This window comes from Artibeus jamaicensis, unplaced genomic scaffold (assembly GCF_021234435.1).
Source record: "Artibeus jamaicensis isolate MK-2021 breed Jamaican fruit bat unplaced genomic scaffold, CSHL_Jam_final contig_233, whole genome shotgun sequence".
NCBI lineage: Eukaryota > Metazoa > Chordata > Mammalia > Chiroptera > Phyllostomidae > Artibeus > Artibeus jamaicensis.
The window spans coordinates 29,533,556-29,557,376 of NW_026521486.1; the positions used below are offsets into that span (position 1 = coordinate 29,533,556).

The 23,821-nt window shown below is 36.4% G+C and overlaps 1 protein-coding gene across 1 annotated transcript in view; it reads left to right on the forward strand.

Annotated features, from left to right (window-relative positions):
- The window catches only part of PIK3C2G (phosphatidylinositol-4-phosphate 3-kinase catalytic subunit type 2 gamma), a 278,883-nt gene that overhangs the window by 216,366 nt on the left and 38,696 nt on the right, over window positions 1–23,821 (forward strand). Inside the window, exons 30-32 of the mRNA XM_037136665.2 lie at window positions 8,688–8,877; window positions 9,357–9,478; window positions 12,739–12,847. Of these exons, the coding sequence (XP_036992560.2) occupies window positions 8,688–8,877; window positions 9,357–9,478; window positions 12,739–12,847 (421 nt within the window). The remainder of the gene's footprint in view (window positions 1–8,687; window positions 8,878–9,356; window positions 9,479–12,738; window positions 12,848–23,821) is intronic.

Consider the following 23,821-nt stretch of genomic DNA (forward strand, 5'->3'; position numbering starts at 1 on the left):
TTTCACAATTTTCAATCTCTTTCAAACCTCGGGTTAGCTGTCCTTAGAAACAGATAACCTATTTCACAGCCTGGGCAGGATCATGAAGCATAAGCTTCCCTGCCTAACCCCCCCTCCCACATAGAGATTATGCTTTTCACTTCATCCATTTCCTGCTCCAAAAATGTGGGAGGAAATATTTCATGTTTTCCCAGTATTTCATTTGGTCTGCCACACAGGTTTTTGGTTTAGTGAGTATAAGAACTCTTGTTCTTCAGTTGAAATTGAAAGTAATTTGAAGCAAAACACAACTTCAAACCTCAAAAACAAATACTTTGTATTCGTGAGGTGTTTTGGTAGCAAGAACCAGAGATTCTATGATGTCCTGGGGAAAAGGGATATACACAGACTCAAACTACAGCCTAACAAACCCCAGGACCCAGTAGGATCTGGCTAATTTCTAATGCAAAACAAGATCTTCTACTATACTTATTTCTCTGTAATATTCTACTTCTCTCTGTGCACTGGCCAGTATTCTCTAGTATAAACGCCGGAGAAAGGTGATCCTTTCATTTAACGAGTTGCCTTTGGCCATATGGGACAGAGTCCTTAAACAAAGGCATTGTGGACTCTCCTCCCTGTCTATACTCCTATCATGGGCCATCCCTTCACAGAGAACAACCTAGAGCTTCTTCTCTGAAGAATAAAAGCACAGTTTAATGCCTTTCTATCTGGTTTCATTCCAAGACTGAGAGTCTGGGACAGAAATACAGATCCCTGGATTCTTTAATCATTAAATTTTCTTAATGCTTTTTTAGTTCTTTGTAAATTGTCATCTCATCAATTATTGTATTTCCACAAATAAAAGTCAAAATTTGGACTTCCACCAAGATGGAGGCATAGGTGGGAATACTTTGCATCCTCAAACAACCAAATCTAAAAACAACAAAGTTTTAACAATAATAAACGCAACCAAACCACAGAAAATTGAACAATACGGAGTCCAAAAACAATGAAATGCTCAGCTAAACCAGTGAGAGGGGCGAAGCCAGCAGCAGAGCAGGTCAGGTAAAAAAGATCCCCTGACCCGGACGGTGCACAGGCAGCTGAGGGCACAGATCCCAGGTGCGGGCTAGCTACGGGCAGAACCCAGGGAAGAGGCTCAGCTGGCTGTCTGCAGTTGGTCGCACATTTGCACACAGATAAGCCAATGAAGAGGCAAGCGTTGAGACAGATCACGCAGGCTCCAGCAGCCAGTGCAGGGCGGTGGGCTCGCACATTTGCCTTCGGATAAGCAGGCGGGGGCCAGCGGTGAGGCAGACTGGGCCAGCGGAAAGGACCACCATTGCTCCCTCTCTGACCCCGCCCCCACATACAGCATCACAAACCAGTGAACTGGGTGGCCCCGCCCTGGTGAACAACTAAGGCGCCTCTCCTCATATGTAACATGTGCGGACAGATCAAAACATGGCTCAAGGACAACTCAGAGCCCCAGAGCCGATAAGTCTAAGTGATGAAGAAATAGCCAAACTTTCAGATACACAGTTCAAAACATTGGTGATCAGGATGCTCACAGAGCTGGTTGATTTTAGTCACAAATTAGAGGAACATATGAAGGCTAAAGTAATTGAAATGAATGGTAATGCACAGGAAACCAATAGTAATGGAAAGGAAACTGGGACTCAAATCAAGGGTGATCAGAAGGAAGGAAAAAATGACCAAACAGACAAATATGAAGAAACAAGAATTCAAAAAAATGAGGAGAGGCTTAGGAACCTCCAGGACATCTTTAAACGCTCCAACATCTGAATTATAAGGGTACCAGAAGGGGAAGGGGAACAGTCACCAAGTGGAAGCCTTATTTGAACAAATAATAAAAGAGAACTTCCCCATTCTGGCAAAGGAAATAGACTTCCAGGAAATCCAGGAAGCTCAGAGAGTCCCAAAGAAGTTGGACCCAAGAAGGAACACACCAAGGCACATCATCATTACATTAGCCAAGATTAAAATGAAGGAGAGAATCCTAGAAGCAGCAAGAGATAAGGGGACAGTCACCTACAAAGGAGTTCCCATCAGACTGTCAGTGGATTTCTCAAAAGACACCTTACAGGCAAGAAGGGGCTGGAAAGAAATATTCCAAGTCATGAAAATCAAAGACCTACAACCAAGATTGCTCTATCCAGCAAAGTTTTCATTTAGAATGGAAGGACAGATAAAGTGCTTCTCAGATAAGTTCAGAATCAAGGAGTTCATCATCCAAGCCCTTATTATATGAAATGTTAAAGGGACTTACCTAAGAAAAAGAAGATAAAAAAGATGAACAGTGAAAGGACAGCAAACTCACAGTTAGTAACAACCACACCTAAAACAAAAGCAAGTTAAGAGGACAGCTAGATCAGGAGCGAACCATAGAAATGAAGATCACATGGAGGGTTAGCAACAGGGGAGTGAGAGAAGGAGAAGGGGGGAGAAGGTACAGAAAATAAGTAGCATAGACAGTAGATAGAAAATAGATAGGGGGGAGGGTAAGAATAGTATGGGAAATATAGAATCTAAAGAACTTGAGACACGTCATAAACTAAAGGGGGGAATGGTGGGGGAGGGGTGTGCAGGGTGGAGGGTAACGGAGGGGGGGAATAGAACAAATGTAATGGCATAATCAATAAAATAAAAATATATAATAAAAAAGAAAAAGATTTTAAAAAGTCAAAATTTTCCTCTGCCTTAACTATTGATATCTGCAGAAATAAATGGCCCCCCAAAAACCAAAAAAAGGCAAAGAAAAACCAGAATCTAGAGGATTTAGCGGTGTCCAACTTTCCTAAATTAGCAAAGCAGTTGCAAAAGAAAATGTAAAGTGAAATTTTCCCTTTCATTGTCAGTCTCCATTTTTTAAATTTAATTATAAGAATTGACCTGAACTAAATTACCTCTATAAGGTAAAATTTTTAAGTATTTTATTTATTTATTTTAGAGAGATGGGGAAGAGAGAGAGCAAAACATCAATGTATGGTTGCCTCTAGTGCGCCCCCTACTGGGGATATCACCCACAACCCAGGGATGTGCCTTGACTGGAAATCAAACCAGCAATGCTTTGGTTCACAGGCCTGTGCTAAATCCACTGAGCCACACCAGCCAGGGCCTATAAGGTAAATTTTTTAAGTGCAGGTATAACACCTCCTTAGTTTGGTGGCTCAGTACCCTCAGCACAATGTTTGAGAGCTCAGTGGCTATTCCACATTTTATAAGAAAATCTGTATTTTCAAATTAAGCTCAATTTGCCTAAATATCAAGTCAGGATACACCTTAGATGAAAAAAAAAAAAAGATACTTTAAACTCTTTGGGAGTCTATCATTCTAAAGGTTAAAGGCACTTGAAAGGTTTAATATACACACCAAGAGCACCAGAAATGGTTAGTTTAAAAAGCTGGATAGTCCAGATGGCACCTCCCCAACAGCTGTTAGGTCCCAGCAGCTGCGTGCACCAGCCAGTCCTCCCAGGGGTGCCTGGCCGGCTCATCACATAGCATTGCCATGTTCCAGGGGTGTAACAAGCAACAGGACTGAAATTATCTTCTATCTCTAAATATATTTTCATATGTTACAGATTTTATTAACTTAATTATAACACCATTTATCACCATTTATTTTTTCTATTACTGCATGTTAAGATTTCATGCCTTGCAGACAATTTTACTTTAATGTCATCACTAAGACAAGCTGGGTTTGGGAAGGGAGGATAGTAACCTGGGATACCATGTTAACTGGCACATTACCCATACATAACGAGACCAGTCCGTCAACTTCCCTTAGTCCCTTTATTCCATTTGCTCTGATTTGGCCTATTTTTTGTCAGCAGCTGTCATAAGAAATTGATAAGAATTACTCATCCATACTCAAGGCCCTGGAACCTGGAACACTCTGGTTTGTAAGCGGAGTTATGTGCCCGCACTGAGGTTTGCAGAAGACTTGCTGACTTCTAGGTGAATTCTAAGGATTTGAAACTTGGACTGGGAAAACAGCAAAACTTGTTTTGTTTGTAAAGCTAAGTCCTAAGCTACGAAGCAAAAGAAGAGAAAAAGAAAGAAAAGAAACCCTAAAGTGCCTCTTCTTAACCCTTATCAAATATCTCTTTTGTAGGATTTCAAGAGAGCTTACCTCATTTCAGTTCTCACAGAACCACAGTTTACACATTTGTTCTCCCTTGTAATCTCCATGTATAGTTTGCTGCCTTTGGGGCTCTTACATACTTATTTCTTTACTTAACTGGTAGTAATATTTCTGAAATAATATTTGCATAGTATAAATGTGATAAACCTGAGTTGGAATTTTTGGTTAATACTTTCTGGATGACGTCCCCTTTAGCACCATTTCACCTGTCTTGGTCTTTCTTATCTATTGCTAAAATAATTACACTGCTTTCCTCTAAGGAGGAAGAGATTAACATAAGGCATTGTGCAGGGCCTGCCAAAAGATGTATATTCCCTCAGGGCAGAAACCTGATTTCTCTCTAGTCCCAGCACAGAGAATAGTGCCTAGCAGAGAGTTGGAAGCATTTATCAAGAGTGCCTTGAGGTTTCCCCTAGGAAATTTAAGAACTGCAACCTTCCAGCTGCTGCTTTGGACCTGTAATATAAGAATACTCAAAGCATAATCTTGCTGATGCTGCAATTAAACAAAATAACCCAGAAAGCTGCTACCGTTAACAAAAAAATCCTCACAGAGGCCTAAAACTCACTGCTCTCGGGACACCACCTTGAGTCATATATAATAGCACTCTTGGATTTGACTTATTAATCTGCCACCTGAGAGATAGGAGATGGAGGTCACTTTAGGTGAAAGTCTGTCCTAAAATGACATAGGATTATTGTACAAGTTTAACCTTCCTCTCCAGTCGTCTTACATCTTAACTGTTGGGTAACGTGTGAAGAAGGTATGAGCATAGTTGATATTTTCGAGTGTGAGTATATCAGAACTTAAGGTTTATGGTTCATAGGCCTATCTTCATAAGAAATGAGTACATGTTGTCATCAAGAGCTTTCCACCCCAGCACAATAATATGTTCAGTAAATATTAGTTGAATGAATGAATGAATGGTAGGGTCTCCATAAGTCATGATTACTAGTATCTCTATTATTATTAGGTTCTTGTATTTAACAATGAAGAATGAATGTTGTATACTGCACTATATATATCCCCATAAATTCAAAGAATACCTTTAGAAATAATGAACACTGTGGAAATGAATAATGATCAGTCATATTTTAACTTTCTTAGCAAATTTTCACCTGGATTGATGTATAATAATGGAAAAATTTTAAATGTATTCAAAAGAGCCTAAGTCCAGAACAAGACAAATGGGCTTGAAGTTTTCTGAAGCTGAGGGGACAATTATTAAACATTACTGAAGTACATTGTTAACATTGGGGACACGGCAGATTAGTTGTAAAGAAGGCACAGTGACTTTGATAGAAGCCTACGGGACAGAAAGCAGTGCTTGGTTATAGTTAACACTCATTTCTCTTAGAAAATTTTAGTAAGCACAGAACAGAAAGAAACTTAGATAGACATCATACTTTTAAAACTGAAAAATTACAAGCATTCCCATTAATATCAGGAAAAAATAATGCCTTCTATTTGATTGTAACACTCTGTATTTATGCTTTGTTTTATTGTTCTTTTCCATTTGAATAAGACAATAAAAATGACAATTCAAGAGAACCAAAAATTTTTGAAATAACAGAAGTTCAGTAAAATAAGTGGTTTTAAGGGAAACATTCCAGGCTCAGTAGTAAAAAGAAGAGGAAACATCATATGATCACCTCAATAGATGCAGAAAATGCAGTTAATAAAATTTAGAATCATTCATTTTGAAAAACTCTTCATAAATATCAAGAAATGTCCTTAACTTATAGCTAAAAGCCTACAGAAAACATTATACTTAATGCTGTAACAATGAAAGTGTTTCCTTTGTAATCAGGAACAAACTTTGCTGTTGCCACTTCTAATTAATACTGAACTGGATGTTCTAGCAGTACAAATGGTGACAAAAATCTCCTTCATTATTTGCAGATTACATGACTGTGTCAATGCAAATTTCAAAAGAACATGTAGATATATTGTTAAAATTAATGAGATAAAACTTAGTCATATATCATCAAATATTAGTTAAAATAAAATTTTAAATGTTCTAGAAAATCAAAAGACAAAACTACACATTGAAAGATCCATTGCATGTTGAGAAAAAATACCTAGAATAACCAAACTGAAATATATTTTAGAAAAACTATTGGACTTCAAAGAAAAATAAACTTTCTTTAAGCATCTAGGCAAAAAAATAAGTCCTTTATAAGGAAAAGAAGTTCATTATGTCATCAGAGTTTTGGATAGTAACTTTTTTAATTGATTTTTTTGAGAGAGAGGAAAACACTGATTTTTTTGTTCAACTTAGTGATGCATTCATGAGTTGATTCTTGCATGTTCAATCCCCTGACCTGGGATTGAACCCACAACCTTATCATATCAGGGTAACCAACTAAGCTACCTGATCAGGGCTTGGGTAGTAATATTTTATTCCAGAAGAAAAAGGAATAATATTTTTATGGCACTGAAAAAAGAAAATTTGAGACAAAAATGTTGTATCTAGCCAAATTGACTTTGAAGTATGAAGGCCACAAGCTGTTATGAACACCGAAGACTCAGAAACTTATTTCCTTGAGCATACCGGAGAAATTACCTTCAGATTGTCAAAATGACTGAGTGATGTAAACATGAAGACTGGTTGAGATTTAATGATAGAAGAGACAATGCATAGTATGTATAGTATAAAAACTGCTAGTGTAAAAAAACAAAGTGGAATAGGAAGCACATATAAAAACTAGAATAAGCATACTGTTTGCTTTATAGTATTAACTGGGATAAAATGGACTGCAAATTAGATACTGGAGAAGAAGAAGAGGTGTAAAGGGGTATGGAGCATTGTATAAAGACACATGAAAAGATGCTCAATGAAAAGAACACCTCTATATCAAATTTAATCAGGAATGTGATAAAATACTGGTTTAAAAATATCAGACACTTTTTAAACAAAGCAACAAACAACAAATATTGGAAAGGTTGTGGGGAAAAGGGGACCCTAGTTCACCGTTGGTGAGATTGCAGACTGGTACAACCATTATGGAAAACAGTATGGAATTTTCTCAGAAAAATAAAAATGAACCTGCCTTTTGACCCAACAATTCCACTGCTAAGGTTATATCCTAAGAACCCTGAAACACCAATCCAAAAAACCTATGCACCCCAATGTTTATAGCAGCACAATTTGCAATAACCAAGAGTTGGAAACAACGTAGGTGCCCATCAGTAAATGAATGGATCAAAAAATTGTGGTACATTCACACAATGGAATTCTATGTAGTAGAGAGAAAGAAGGAGCTACTACCTTTTGCAACAACATGGATGGAACTGGAAAGCATTATGCTGAGTGAAATAGGCCAGGTGCTGAAAGACAAATACCATATGATCTCACCTTTAACAGGAAACTAAACAACAAAACAGACAAGCAAGCAAAATATAACCAAAGACACTGAAATACAGAACAGGCAGACAGGGACCAGAGAGGAGAGGAGAGGGAATTTCAGGGGAAAGGGGGAAGGATTCACAGGAACAAGTATAAAGGACACATGGACAAAAACTAACAGGGGTGGAAGTGGGATGGAGGTGGGGAACACTAGAGGGGTGGGCTGGGATGGGAGTAAAAGACAGAAAGCTATACTTGAACAATAATTAAATAAAAATATTTTTAAAAAGATATTTGTTATACCGTTAGAATACAATTGCAAACCTCCTTAAATACAAAAAAAAATAACTTTAGGAAGTAGAGACACACCAAAAAAACCAAAAAGAGACCATAGAAGGAAAAACATTTCATATAAAATACATGTATATTAGTTATAGTATTATAGTATGAAACTTTTTTGTACGATAGTTGAAAGGACACAAATACATACAAAAATTAAAATTAAAAAACAAAATAATGAGCCCTGCCTAGTGTGGCTCAATGGATTGAGTGCTAGTCTGTGAACCAAAGAGTCGCTCGTTTGATTCTCAGTCAGGGCACACGCCCGGGTTGTGGGCCAGGTTCCCCATTTGGGGGCATGGAAGAGGCAACCACACATAGATATTTTTACGCCTCTTTCTCCCTTCCTTCCCCTCTGTCTAAAAACAAACAAATAAAAGCTTTAAAAAAAACAGAAAACAAAATAATGAAAGTCAACCTATAATTAAATTTTTTTTAAATATACAGGAAGGTAAGGAATAACAGAGACAGTACAGAGTTAGAACCTGAGCTTCAAGAAATACACATTTTTTTAAATATTTAACTTCTGGATTCATGTAAATACTTTAAGTAATTATAAACAAAAATTAAACTTTAAAATGTTATTTCTAAAAATAGAAAATAAATCTAAAAGAAGTTAAATATCATTGCAGCTTTATATTTCACCATAAAAGTTTGTTTTATGTTTGCTAACAAATCAGTGTGAACTTGAAGTTTATAAAAATAGGTTTTAATTGCTGAACTTGAATTAAACATCTTTGATTCTTGACTTTTTTTTCCACATCAAACAAACACAAAGAACCAAATTTTCAGTGAAATGACTCAATTCAAGGGAATGTAACTCATTATCTTTTCTTTTTAATTTCTCTAGGAAAATAAAAGAAAGTCTGGAGTGCTTCCCTGTTAAATTGAACAACTTGATTCACACACTTGCACAAATGATGACTGCAAGCCCTGCCAAATCTACTTCACAGGATTTGTCCCAAAAATCCTGTACGCTGACTTCAACCAGGTCAATTCAAAGAGCGGCAATTTTAAGGTTCAGCAAGAAAACTCGTGCTGTAAGTCTCCAGTCTGTCCTCTTGACTTCAATATTTGACACTATCTCAGACTCCAGTTCACTGTTACACACTCTTCCTTAAACTGTGATTTTTGTTTTTACTACGTGATTGAAATATCTGTGACAGTTTGAGCAGAAGTGCCACCATGGAGGATGTTCCGAGGAGAAATCATAACAACCAGAGCTATCAGAAGAGAACCATCAAAGAGAACAGACTCTGCCAGGGGTAGACTAAAAATCAAGAGCTACTTAGAGTGTCCACAAGTAGAGCATAAATTAGGCAGTCTTTTTCCAGCACATAAGATTATATCATTATACACTGCGTTCATATGTAACTTTGCCATTACATCTCTTAGCTTCCATGATAATTTTTTTTGCACAAAGATGCGTGCTTGGTTTGTTTACATGTAAGGAGATTTTAGAAAGTATCACAAGGTTGATATTGCTGTCTCTTGATTTTTGTCTATTTATTTCCTGCAGCTGTATCTAATCCAGGTGACACACAGGAACAACGAAACAAGCCTGACAGAAAAGTCATTTGAACAATTTTCAAAGCTCCACAGTCAACTTCAGAAGCAGTTTCCATCACTGACGCTCCCAGAGTAAGGCGCTGCCCTCCACAGGGTTTGCCTCAGTGCTTGTCCTTGAACACAAGGGGAAACCAGGGTTAGATGTTCTCTCATGAGCAACACAGCATTCTGACCCCAATGCCATCGAACCTAGCCCAGCAGAGGGTCTGCACTGCTCTCACAGTAGAAAACCTTGTCTCATAAAACAGAACGATGTTTCAATTTTCTGTTTGCTTCCAGCCATTGATTTTGGTAGACAGAAAAATCGAGAACCAATTACATTTTTAATCAGTTATTTAAAAAATTGTTTTATTTGCCTGCTTTTAAATTTAACCTTTCAGGGTTTTCTATAAAAATAAAATTAAACATTCAAAGCTAAATTGGATAGATCTACTTTTAAATAAGGAACTGCAATATACAGCTCTGATATATTTGTTTGCTGTTCCAGAAAAAGTTAAATCTTTAATATAGTAAAATTTTATGTAGTAGAATTTAAATTTAGTAAAATCAACTGACTTTTGTTATCATTAATTATTGACTTTGATTTGTACTATCAAAGTTTAATTTATACGTTCATTTTGAAGTAATCTTGAAAATCATTGCTTCCTTTCATGTTTTATTAGAAAAAGTATTAAATGTAAGCAAACTAGATGAAAACAACCTCTGTTCAAACAAACTTTCTAAAATGTATCAGGCAGAGCTAACCAAATTTAAGTCACAGACTTCAGTGATAACAAAGGTGCATCTTGACTTTAAAAAAGGTGAACTTTCCAGAAATTACGATGTTGGCGTCCTGGTCAGCCACATGTAGTACTACCTATGCAGGGGGTTGAAGTAGATGGCCCTTTAGCAATGTAAATATACAGCTAAGCAAAAATATCAATGGATGGAGAGATATTGTGCAGTCTCGACAAATGCATAGTTCACATTTATGAAAATCTGTACTTGAAAATGTCACAGGAATTTTAAAATACAAATGCTTTAAATGTCAATAAGTCAACAAAATTAGACTAAGAGTACATTCAAGAGACTGGGAGGAAGGGAATGTGGTTGGGAAACTTTTGAAAGTAACATCAGATTTTTTTAAATCTGATAGAATAACTGAGAAAGAAGCGATGCTGGCAAAAAGCAAATTCAGATTGGCTGCACATGCTGTATTCAACATCAGTGGTGGCCATCATGCCCTACTAAGGAATGATTTATAAGTTAATTTGTGTGAAAGAGCTGTCTCTTTCAGTTTCAAACACTTCTCTGCTCTACACTTTTATGTCTCCAATACATATTAGTATAACTTGTAAAACCTTAAAAGTGCTAATAACCTTTCCATACATGCCTCTTCTCGACTTTCACCTTTAGTTAGGATTTTGCTTTGCTCAACAACCACTGCCTGATAATGGTACCTAAGTTGATTTTAAAACTATTCAAGCGATGTGTGGAGGAGAGAAACAGTTAGTCCTATGTACCCTCAACAATACCTGTGTGCTAATGGTCCCAAAGGAGCTAAGGCTTACAGCAATGCATGTAAATTAAAGATGAGGGCAGATTTCCTCTGGCTTTTAAATTTACTAAGAGAAACCCTATGAGAACTAAGTAAACCTGACCTGGAAAGTATGAGGAGAAAGTTAGGATCATGAAAAACAAAATTCAAATCACTCACAGCGTGTAACTGTGGTCTTCACATTGGGCCATTTGTATCTCTGGGTACCTTCCAAGAATACACAGGCTTAGAAACCTTCCTGAAAAGTGATGGTCTTTAAAACCAACCTGCTTGAGAAGGGTTGACTTCCTCCCCTTCTACTTTCACCAGTCGTCCAAAATCTTTTTTTTTTTTTGGTATACTGTCCTAGTAAAATGTCCAAAATTTTATTTTGGTACATTGTCCTAGTAAAATGGAAAAAAAAAGTAGAGTTTGGGTACATTTTACTAGGGAGTTAAAAAAAAGCTCTGAGGATCAAATAAAAGGCAAATCACAATAGTGTTGTTGGTAGTAGGAAAATTAATTACTTAAATAACCAGGTATCAAATCTGTTTGCAAGTCACATGTTTTTTAATCTTTGATCTTGACAAAATTAAGGGAGGAAATTATGTCACTGTCAGATAAAAAAATCACAAAAAATCATTTTAAAAAAATGAATTCTATTTTACACTTAGCATATAACACAAAAGCATCTCAAACAATTGAATGATACTACTATAACTGAATTCCTCATATAGTTCTTTATACGTAAGATATTTTTGAGTACATACATCTATAAAAATGTCAACAAAGGTGTAGAACTGATGTTGAACTCCATATTATTTAGCAATAAGGCAAATTTGTCCACAAATACACAAATTATTTAAAACCAGCCCAGTGCATCTATTTATCACATTCATTTCTATATTTTGATCAGTTGCATATGGTACTAATTTTCATAACTAAGGATGAACATGTTTAACACTTTAAGCTTTAGAACTTCAAGTGACCTTTAAAAAAACAATTATTGAACTACACAAATACACGGTTTGGGACTTCTCTGGCATTCCCAACAAGAAATAGTGGATGAGTGGGCCCGCAGTGCTTTACTTTCTCCAATTCTCCTCTCCCCAGGAAAAGGCCTTTATCAAAGAAGGAGAACTAGGCAGGAGGCTGAGCAAGACTGAAATTAGAGGAAGCGCTGGAGAGTTCCTAAAATGATATATTTAATCTATAAAATTCATTGCCAAGTGCTTAAACATTAACAGGTCATTCTATCCAATAATTGGTCTTAATCATATCAAACCCATGGAGATGAATCATGAGAATATAGGGAAGAAAGAAATTCTGCAAGTCAGACTCCTGGGGAAAGTGAAACTTTGTTCCAAAAGACTCAGACCAGATGGAAGCATATGTCGCTGGGTAAAGAGTTGAACTTAGTTAGCGTAGCAGTGTCTCTAGTGAACCCAGGAGAAACCATGCAATCTGACCTTTCTGAAAAATTATGAATCATTAACTTCAGAAAACATTTAAGCTCCCACACATATTTAAGGAACAAAATGTGTGGTCTACCATAAACACAGTAAGAAGGAACATATACGTTGATTTAGGATGCTGAATTGAACTGAATTATTGTTAATAGAAGTGACAATTAAAATAGCACAGTGAGCACAGCCAAGTTAAAGAAACTCCCAGGATTAATCATGTGTTCTATGGTTGTTTTTGGTGATGGTTTTATTGCACCTTCCATCAGATGCAGCTGTAGCTTCACAAACAGTCATAAAATGAAGAGGCTGATTTTCAAACTAATGAACAGACTTTTTTTCTTTTAAAACAGGTTTCCTCATTGGTGGCACTTACCTTTTACAAATTCAGATGACAAAAGATTCAGAGATCTAAACCATTACATGGCACAGATATTAACTGGATCATACGAGATTGCAAATGTAAGTTACAATTTACTTTTATACTTTGGCATACAATATCAACTATTACTGGAACGATTTTATTATACTTTATGATACTATTCTGTTCCTCCTATAGTCACTTCACAAACATGCATGTCTAACATGTGGAAAATCTCTGAATAGGAAACTGTGGAACAGCTGAAATGTACAGCACCTTGGCCTCAAAAAGCTTGGTTATATGTGGTTAGTGGACCATCAGTGTTGCTTAGGTGTCTTAGCACTTTAGAGTGGGGGTGAAGGGAAAGAAAGGGATTATACTGATGCCATTGCTGCCGTGACAAATTACCACAAACTTGGTAGCTTAAAGCAACACATCTATCTATTTTCTTTCAATTCATGAGATCAAAGTCCAAGAATGGGTCTTATGGGACTAAACTCAAGGTGTTAGAGAGCAGATGGTTCTCTTTGCAGAAAAAGTGACCCACTTCCTTGGCTTTTCAGCTTCTAGAGACAGCCTCATTCCTTGACCTTGTGTCCTTTCCAGCGATGGCAAATTCTGACCTCTGCTCTCATTATCACATCTCCTTAGACCCTAACTCTGACCCTCCTTATGATAATCTAGGATAAGCTCACCATGGTGAGATTGTTCATTTAATTTTAGCTGCCAAGCACTTTTTGCCATGGAAGGTAACATGTTCGCATTCGGGTGTGGGCATCTTTGGAGGGCCGGTATGCTATCACAGGGACATAGAAGAGAAGTGCAAGGTTACAATTCAGCTGGATCTCAGCGTTCTTGTGAGGAAGCTGTGAGAGGAAGGTTAAAACCAACAAGGAGGTCAGAGGCAGGTTGTCAAGAGCTAAAGCTAAGACTTAGAGAGTAGCGAGGAACTAAAAATAGTAAGAAAAATAACAATATCCCTCACCACCCTGGGAGTCTGGACCTCCTTAATGGACTGGGCTGTGTTGTTTTTCATTGTTAGCATTTTAAAATGTAAAGTAAAACATGTATCCAGAAAAATCTACACAGGAAAGTTGGACGATTCAAGGACTAATAATGATGGGAAGACCGATTTGACGACTTAGTCGTTTCAAAACAGGTGTAAAAAAGAAGCTTCATAGTTTCCATATAACTTTAGAAAAGGTCATACAGCTTCTGCCAGTTTCTCCTGTGATATTCACTGTGGGAGTCTTCATCTGCTGCATAAGAAACTGAGCTACCCCAAGTCTGCCATGTGGAGAAGCAAAAGAGAATGAAATAGAAAAGTGTCCAAGAAACACAGCTGTTCTGGTGCCCAGCTGAGGCTCCAGTGTGTGGCAAGTATCAGCCTCAAAGTCCTATGAATAATTCCAGCTCCAAGAGCCAAAGGTCTACCATATTAGAAACAGAACCGAAAATAGCCCAGGTGAGCCTAATCAAAGGCAAGAGTGAGAGGCAATAAAATGACTGATGTTTAAATCAACAATGCAGTGACGGCTGTCTGTATTTTCATTGTTGTATAATGTTCTATGAATATATTACAATCCATTGGTACATTCCTATGTACCTACACATTTAGAATGTTTCCAAAATTGGGGTTACTACAAATAACATATTACTTTATTTATTTATAGTATTCCTTCATATATTCTAGGTAGAATTCCTTCATTAGTTAAATACGTTGCAACAATTTTCTTCCACTCTATGTCTTGTTCCTTCATTCTCTTTAGGATGCCTTCTAGTGAACTGAAACTCTGACTTTTAATGCAGGAAAATGGATCAGTATTTTCTCATTTGGTTAGAATAACATATCCTAGCTCTATGCCATAAGTAGAGTTTCCTGTATTCTAGAAGCCATGTTGTTTTTTTCTTTCAAATGTAAATCTACAATCTATTTAAAATAGACTTTCTAGCATGGTTTAAAATAAGAATCACTTTTCTTCCACGTAAATTTTGAATTGTCCTAACATTGTTTTTTTTAATTTTTAATATATTTTATTGATTATGCCATTACAGTTATTCTATCCCTGCTTCATTCCCCTCCACCCTGCACCCCCCCACCCCTACCATTCCCCCCTTTAGTTTATGACCACATGTCTCAAGTTCTTTAGATTCTATATTTCCCATACTACTCTTGCCCTCCCCCTATCTATTTTCTACCTACCGTCTATGCTACTTATTTTCTGTACCTCCTCCCCCCTTCTCCTCCCACTCCCCTGTTGCTAACCCTCCATGAGATCTTCATTTCTATGGTTCTGCTCCTGATCTAGCTGTCCTCTTAGTTTGCTTTTGTTTTAGGTGTGGTTCTTAATAACTGTGAGTTTGCTGTCCTTTCACTGTTCATCTTTTTTATCTTCTTTTTCTTAGGTAAGTCCCTTTGTCCTAACATTGTTTAAAGACTTACCTTTGCTCACTGTTGTGCAGTGCCATGCTTGTAATAACTTAAATATTTATGTTTGCCTACCTCAGAGATGTATATTATATACCAATGATCTTTTTATCTCTCCTTGTACTAACAGTCTCAATGACTGTAGCTTTATAATAAGTATTGATATCTAGCAGAGTAAGTCCTCCTCCTATTTTATCCTTATTCTTAAGAAGTTGGTATTTTGGCCCTTGAACTGTCACATTTCCATATAAATTTTAAATTTATATTTTTAACTTCTTGCAAAGACTAGCTAGGATTTTAGTTGAAATTTCATCTTAACATTTTTCAATAGGGATGATTATAATGTACCTTTTTAAAACTTTACATTTTTTCTCAACAATAGATTCATTCCTCTGTGCATATGGCCTAAAAATATTTTTTATTACAGATGTCTGACAGCATCTATTGAATATTGGTTTTCTATTTTTCATCATTATTTCATTAGATACAACTGAATTTTATATTGACATTTTTACCCAACAACCTTACTAACTTCAGTTTTAATTCTAATAATTTGTCTGTATTGTTTTAATTTTCCACTTATATTGTCTACAAATAATGAGTCATTGTTTTCTTTTCCATATTTATATATTCTACTTATTTTTCTTGCTATTTTTTGCAGACCCGCACATATACTGGGTTAAAGAGGTGATGGTGGACGTGCTGTGTTATACCACTGTCTAATATTTAGGAGCATCTAATATTTCCTCAACTATGTAGGCTTTTGTAGGTAGCCTTTATTATTTTAAGAAAACTTCCTTCTATTCCTAGGTTGCTAATAGTTTTTAAAATAAATAGGGTTGAGTTCAGCAAGTTTTTTTACTGAATCTATTGAGCTGTTCAACAATCATCCAATAACAAAGTTTTTCTCCTTTATTCTGTTGATGTAGTAAACTACACTGAGGAACAAAGTAATTTTAAACAAATTTGCACTACTAGAATAAACTCCACATTGTTCTAATGTACTATGCTTTTTATGTATTGCTATATGTGATTTAACATTTCATTAGCATTTGTATTCAACTTTGTTTATTACAGAGACAGCCTAAAGTTTCTCTGGGTTATAATGCCCTTACCAGGGATCAAAATCAAGAATATGCTGGCCTTGTAATACTATCCATTGAAAAGAATTCTTGCTTTTTTCCTACTCTATGGAAGAGTTTGTATAAAATTGGTTTTATTTTTTTAATTTGTAAAGCCATGTAGGTCTGGAGATTTAATATATTTAAGAGTTATGGAACAATTTTACACTTTCTATTTGGGGGGAGTCCCCAAACTTAACTTTGTTAAGTTATAGTTTGCAAGAAAATTTTGCTACTTTGTCATTCACACTATTCTCTCAGAATCTATTTAGCATTTGTAAGCCCTGAAGAAATGCCCACTCTTTTTTTCTTCACATACATCATTTCCTCATCAGTTTTGTCAGGGGATTATGAATTTTACTAATCTTTGCAAAAAGTGAAATGTGCGATTTTTTGGTTGTCTTGATGATATTATTTTTCTATTTCATTTTTTGTTTTTACTATTTCCTTTGTTCTGTTTCCTTTGGTTATATTTGCTCTTCTATTTATAACATCTTCAGATACTTACTTGTTTATTTTCAACCTAAACTTCTGGCCTCCAATATAGTAGATAATCAGATATCCAATTATATCACTAATTTTTGGCAAATATGGACTCAAGAACACTGTGCTCCAGTAGTGTTTCCGGCTGGTAGACTCTCGCCTGGTGATGCTGTTTTGTATCCCAGGGAGAGCGAGCCCCTGAGCACTTAGAGAGATGCACTGAACTCGGCTCTGTGTGGGGCAGAGGAGGCACCCCAGACAGCGAGGCATTCGAGTCAATATTAAAGGGCAAATAGAAGTCAATAAATAAAAATAAAATTTGGGGAAAGTTGTGCTAGACAAAGGGAACTAGCAGGACAAAGTGTCTGTGATAGTTACGTGTGTTCGTTCCTCTTGCTCTGTGGCTTAACCAACTCAGTGACTGTGCACATTCCATTTTACCCATGTGTAGTGCAGTTACAATTCCATCAATCTAAATAAATATTTTAAATAAAAATAGCAGAATCACTAGCCTATATTAACCTATAGGATTTACATTGTTTTTTGAAAACCTATGAGATTGAAACTTTGTGTCTGAAAAGTATTTAGCCCTGGTCTTATTTATTTTTATATCTTACCAGTGTTTTTTAAAGAAATTAGCTCATGCTTCTAAAACACATCTATTTATTTATATTTTTACACACAAAGTACTACACTAGTAAGTGATAAATGTTTTCAAATTTGTAGAAAAACATAAAATTTGGAAAAAACTTAGATGACGTTACAAAATAAATATGAATATAATTTTGATACTTTTCTCAATCCAGTGTCCAGTCCCCCACCTGAACTCCATGATAGAGAACTCTGGCTTGATACAAAAAAACTGTCTTGAGAATCCTGCCACTGGCCAGCTCGGGGACAGACTCTATGGGTTACCTAAGAGCATTGGCTGGCTGGGCTCATAAAGGATGATCAAGGCAACTTAATTTATTTCATTGAAATAAATGTTCTTTTTACATATTCAAGAATGCAGAATGTTGACATCTTAATGTTCTTTGCTAGTTCTGACATTCTCTGAAGGTTGTGTCCATCCACTTATGCTGTGGTCAGGGACCACCTGAATAAGGCAGCTGGCCATCAGGGAAAGAGCTGAGGGCATGGCGGATGGGACTGCCATCTTTGCATGGGCTGCCCAGGGCTGCCCTGCTGCTCATACTAATGCTGCCTTAAAGACTATGCATGTTCAGGGAAACTGAAAAAATATCTAGTGACCATTAAAGTCAGTTTTAGTCATTATCAGGCTTCTCCCTCTTCAGCGAAGGCAAGAAAGCACAAAGTGAGAGAGGCTTCTGATTTCTGGTCCCCTTGTAATAGGATGCGCATTGAGATCTGTCTTGACATGGCAGCAGACTGTCAATAAGGAAATCCTAAATGCATCTGCCCCAGGATGGGTCATAGAGAAGTCTTGGCAGGACATGGTAAGGAGAGGGAAAGCAAAGGAGTCAGGTATACACAGGTAGGGAAGACTTGCAAAGGGGTAATTTGGCATGGCGAGGCTCAGTGAATATTGTTGCCTACCAAAGTCACTGTGACACAGAAATAGGTAAACAAAACCACCAAACACATTGTTTGGTTTTCTTCGCATTTCCACTTTGCCAATGTGCTAAATTAAAGTACTACTGTACAGGGCCCAAGAAGAGATGTGGGTTTTTTTTTCTGTCTTGTGTGAATAGCTCTATTGGTCAGTAGTTAGAAAAATAAAGGCTGAAGAAGTTTTAGGCGTGACGTAGCTTTTATCTTGGATGAATCAATGTCTAGGATTTGAACAAACAAAAATAGAGAAGGAAAAGGAGGCATTTACACCGTCAAACATGAGACATTATTATGAACTTACAGACCCTAGAAATGCTCCAAGTGGGAAGAATGTGAGAGCCATCTTCTAGTACTGGTCATCCAAGGAGGGACTACCATTTGCCCCATAATAATTTCATAAGAAAGAAAGCTGATATAAGTGTGCCTTCTCCTGAAGTAACGCCCAACTAATTAATTTAATTCAATTTTGCACAGTATTTCAAGTACAAAAAAAAAAACCACCTTCCTGCGATGTAAAACCTACACCTCAGTTACCACTTGGTTTTTGCATAGTAGAAAATAGAGTGCTATATTAACAAAAGTCAATCAACAAAATTTAAATGCGTGAGCTGGCACGTTAGCTGCCGCTTTCAAAACCTGCTGTCTCAGTCATTCGGCAAATGTTTACCGATTAGCTACACTGTATATTCTCTGGGCAGGGCCGCCAAAATAGCACCTAGAGGGCAGTTGTTTCACAATAACTTGAGGAAGTTGTGGATATTTTAAATTTTATTTATTTTAATTGTTGTTCAAGTACAGTTTGCTGTTTTAAAAAGTATGTGTTGAGGCCCCATCCTTAGAGGTGCTGGTTCCAGAGGTAGAGAGAGATCTGAGTCCATCGGTTGCTTTTAAGAACCCAAGTGATTCAGCTGCATGGCCAAATTTAGGGAATTCTACTCCAGAAAGCAGAAGGCTGAATCAGAGACATGGATGCGGTCCTAAGGAGATAAAGGCTGCATCAATATTCTGTGTTAATATGTGCCGGCGGCTTCGTAAAGATGAATAACTTCCCACAGTGGGTTTTTCTTTTTTTTTATTCCCAAGAAACTTCATAGGTCCTACTATAATACTCATTAATCAGATTATATGCGGATAGAATGATAATAAATTTGATAAGGATATCATCAGATGTTGGTTAACATTAATAAGCAAAGCACCCTAAGCACTCAGGTTCTCTGTGATACATAATGTGATCAGTTTTTAATTATTTTCAAATAGATTAATCACAGCAAAAGCTTTATATGTTTCCAGGTGTTGGTGGACTCTTCCCTGACTCAATTTGTTCATGTTCAAGTAATGAAAAAATATTCTAGGATTAACTAAAGAAAACATGATTCCACAGTAAATGTTATTTTGAGATTTTTAAAATTTTGTGTTATTGGTATAGTTCTTCCCATTCTTCATATACATGGTGGAGCAAAAGTAGGTTTACAGTTGTTCACATGGAAAAGAATGCAATAATTAGTAATAACAGCACAAGAATAAACTGTTTTGCATACTCACAACTGTAAACCTACTTTTGCCCCACCTGTACATTAACAAAGGTATCACAAAACACTAAAATATATAAAGTCAGGGATGTAACATAAATATTTTAATTATTTTAAATGTTATGACCAGCTTAGAGGAAGCTGATATTTGTACTCCAGTGTGCTTTTCCAATAAAATAAGAGATTTAAAGTAAATGCATAATATTTATGCTAAGTACTTCTATGATAGTATAGTCCTCATTTCTGGCCCTAGAAAAATTCTTCTAAAAGTGCTTTTCTTCTTTCATAGTTGCTTGTCATATGTCAATACAAGAAAAAATTCTATTATCTCTATATATTAAAGCTCACATTCTATTTTTAGTTATATGACACATTTTTGTAACTATTTAAAGGTATTTTGCATCACTGTATGTAACTTTGTAAAGATTTTGTAATTTCTCTTGAGCACTTACTACATATAACACACTAGCCTTAAGTTGGTTGTAAAGAACAAACTGGAGAGATTAAAATAATGCAATACACACTTTACTCTCAATGAGTTTATAATAGAGTGGTAAGTATGACATGAACATAAATAATACATGGCAGTGGGTAGAAAAAAGAAGAAAGGAAATAGAAGATGCAGCTTAGATATGAAACTGGGCCACCTTAACTTGCTAAAATCAAATGTTATTATGGGTTCTTCCAGGGGCATTCTCAATGATAAGAAAGCTTCTTTTTGCAAGGAAATGAGATAAAGAGGTTGCTTTTAAAGTCTGGTATTAGGTTGTCAGGTGTCAGAGTCCAGTTAGACGGGAGAGGAGTCTCTGGGGGTTGGTGTAAAGACACAGAGCAGCCCAGATAGAGGGATGCTTGTAATTCTCTGAAACTGTCTCCCTCTTCTCTTCTCTTCTCTTCTCTTCTCTTCTCTTCTCTTCTCTTCTCTTCTCTTCTCTTCTCTTCTCTTCTCTTCTCTCTCTTCTGTTCTCCTCTCCTCTTCCTCTCCTCTCCTCTCCTCTCCCCTCCCCTCCTCTTCTCTTCTCTTCTCTTCTCTTCTCTTCTCTTCTCTTCTCTTCTCTTCTCTTCTCTTCTCTTCCCTGCTCTCTCTCTCTCTTACACACACACACACACACAATCTGCCCATTTAAAAAAGAAACATAAATGAAGACCACAGTTAGGCACATTCCCAATATCTCTTCTAATGAGATAGCAAGCGTCGGTTTAGACTTCCTAGTCCCATACCTACTTGGCTCGTGTCTGTTTAGGCTGCATATTCACCTCTCTCAAAGTGATAGAAACTTCTTTTATCTTTCAATGTTTGCAGTCTCGTTCTACAAATTATACTTTTGATAACAAGAATTACTTTTCCTTCTTTAAATCCTGATCTGAACTGAATAATATCTGTACAGAGATCAATACAAACATGTAACAAATGCTATGCAAATGGTTGCAGAACCAAAACAAATGTGTATATTTGAGTTTAGCTGAGATATACCAATAACAGTTGTTTCTAAACTGTTAAGCCATTTTAATGGTGATTTTTATCTCTTCTCCTATTGTTGCAAATTTCTAGAAATCCCTTAAAATAAGAAATGATTGTTACCTATAGTTTAAGCAATGTTATGCTTTTTAAGCAGAAATCAAGTGTCAAAATAAATCCAAATGGGTAAATCCTATCTTAATGGTGAACATATGTTCCTTGTTCCCTGCTTGCTACACCCAGATGTTAATTACTGCATTTGTCGCTACATTGCTTTTTTCTTACTTGGAGCTGGCTGTGATTATGCTGAAGGCAGAGAGAATGCCATGTGCGTACCATCAGTAAAAGCAAGGGTATTTTTCAGAGTCTGGTAATGTGCTGATGACATTTTAGAACTGGAATTATAGAAGACTCTTTAGTAGTTCACTGTTCTTCATAGTGTCAGTTTTCCCTGTAACTCCAATCTGAATATAATGGGTTGAACTACATTAAAGAGTGGACATTCTGACAAACTACTTTATGAAAAGGCCAATAAAATATGATTACTGTTCAACTTTGACTTAAAACTCTTATGTGAATTCATTTTTAAATTCACATTTTTACAGCACTTCACAGTGCCAGAAAGATAGATTTAGCTTATTGTTTTAACTCACTAAAATTAAAACTGCAGCCAACTCTAGATGTGGGTTGGCCAGTTAATAAATGGCTATTCATAATGTGTTATTTTAAAATAATAAAAAATGATTTTAGTGTTAGGTTACGTTACTTCTGATCTTTGAAACTACTTTCATTCTCTGTAGTCTTTGAGAACAAGAATATGTGCTTATGAAATAGAAAAAAACACAGGTTTCAACAACTTTGAATTGATCAACTCTCAAAAAATCAACCATTTTAAATTACAAATGACTAAATATAATTGGTAAGCAAACTATCGATTAGAGCTCTGAAATGAACAAAATATAAGCTAATGAAGATTTAATTTTAAGTCGGTCAATTGCCTTTCAAGTTTGTTCTTTATTGAATACATTTTTAATTTGAAAACATTATTATACATCAATATCTCATATTTGTCAGATAAATATGTATTCTAGCAAAGAAAAATATATATAACCTCAGAAGGCATTTTAATATGGCTTAATGCTTTTACCTGAACCATTGACATCAAAGACCAGTAACTTTAGAGTCTCCATGACAAATCCTAAACACTTACTGACTTATTCATCAAATATATAATGTTCTACGTAGGAAGGATGCTTCCAAATATTTGACAACTGGTAGGGCACAGGCAGTAACCAATGATGATGAGAGCCAGTGACTAACCCACCTTTATGGCCATACAAGTTTGCATTGATTTGATATCTGCTGTGTTGGCAAAAAGTGTAGAAGGAACATTAAGAAACAGGAGCAATCAAGAGTTTGGATCTAAATGCACTAAGTCTGAGTTGCCTATAAGACTTTAAATAGAGATGTCAAGTAGAAAGTTAAGGTTTTAAGGAGAAAAGAGAGATTGGACATATACACAGTGAAGTTGTCACCAATAACTATTTTTCAAAGCCATGATACTGAATAATATTATTAAGGGCAGTATGTAAATATCAAAAAGGTCTGAGGACTAGACAATGTAGCACATCAGTTTATTTTTATTATTGTTCAATTACAGTTATCCCTATTTCCCCCCATCACTCTGCCCTGCCCCACCCACCCCCACCTCCCATGTTCAATCCTGCCCACCCCCAGTTGTCTACATCTATGGGTCCCTTACACATGTTCCTTGACTACCCTTCCTCTTCTTTCTCCCATTATCCACCTCCCCCCTTCCCTCTGGTTCCTGTCAGTTTGTTCTTTCTTTCAATGTCTCTGGTTCTGTTTTGCTCACTTGTTTGTATGGTCGATTAGGTTCCACTTAATTTCTGTGATTTTGTTTCTGTTCTAGGTGGTTGCTTATTTTGATTTTGTTTTTGCTTTTTAGGTTCAGTGGTTGATAGTTGTGAGTTTGTTGTCATTTTACTACTCATAGTTTTTTATCTTCTTCTATTTCTTAGATAAGTCCCTTTAACATTTCAAAAACAAAAACAAAAACTAAGCAAACAACTATAACAGGAACAGAACCAGAGAAATAGAGATCACAATGAAGGGTTTTCAGTAGGGAGGGGGAGAATGGGGGGAAGGTACAAGGAATAAGAAGCATAATTGGTAGATACAAAATAGACAGGGGGAGGTTAAGAATAGTATAGGAAATGGAGAAGCCAAAGAACTTATATGTACAACCCATGAACATGAACTAAGGTGGGGGGATGCTGGAGGGTGGGGTGGTGCAGGGCGGAGAGAGGAGAAAGGGGAGACAAAAATTGGGGGAACTGTAATAGCATAATCAATAAAATATACTTTAAAAAAAGAGAAGAAAAGCAAGGAGACAGATGCAAGCAGCATGCTTACCCCACCACCAGATCTAGGACTATAAAAGGGACTGGAGAGAAGTATAA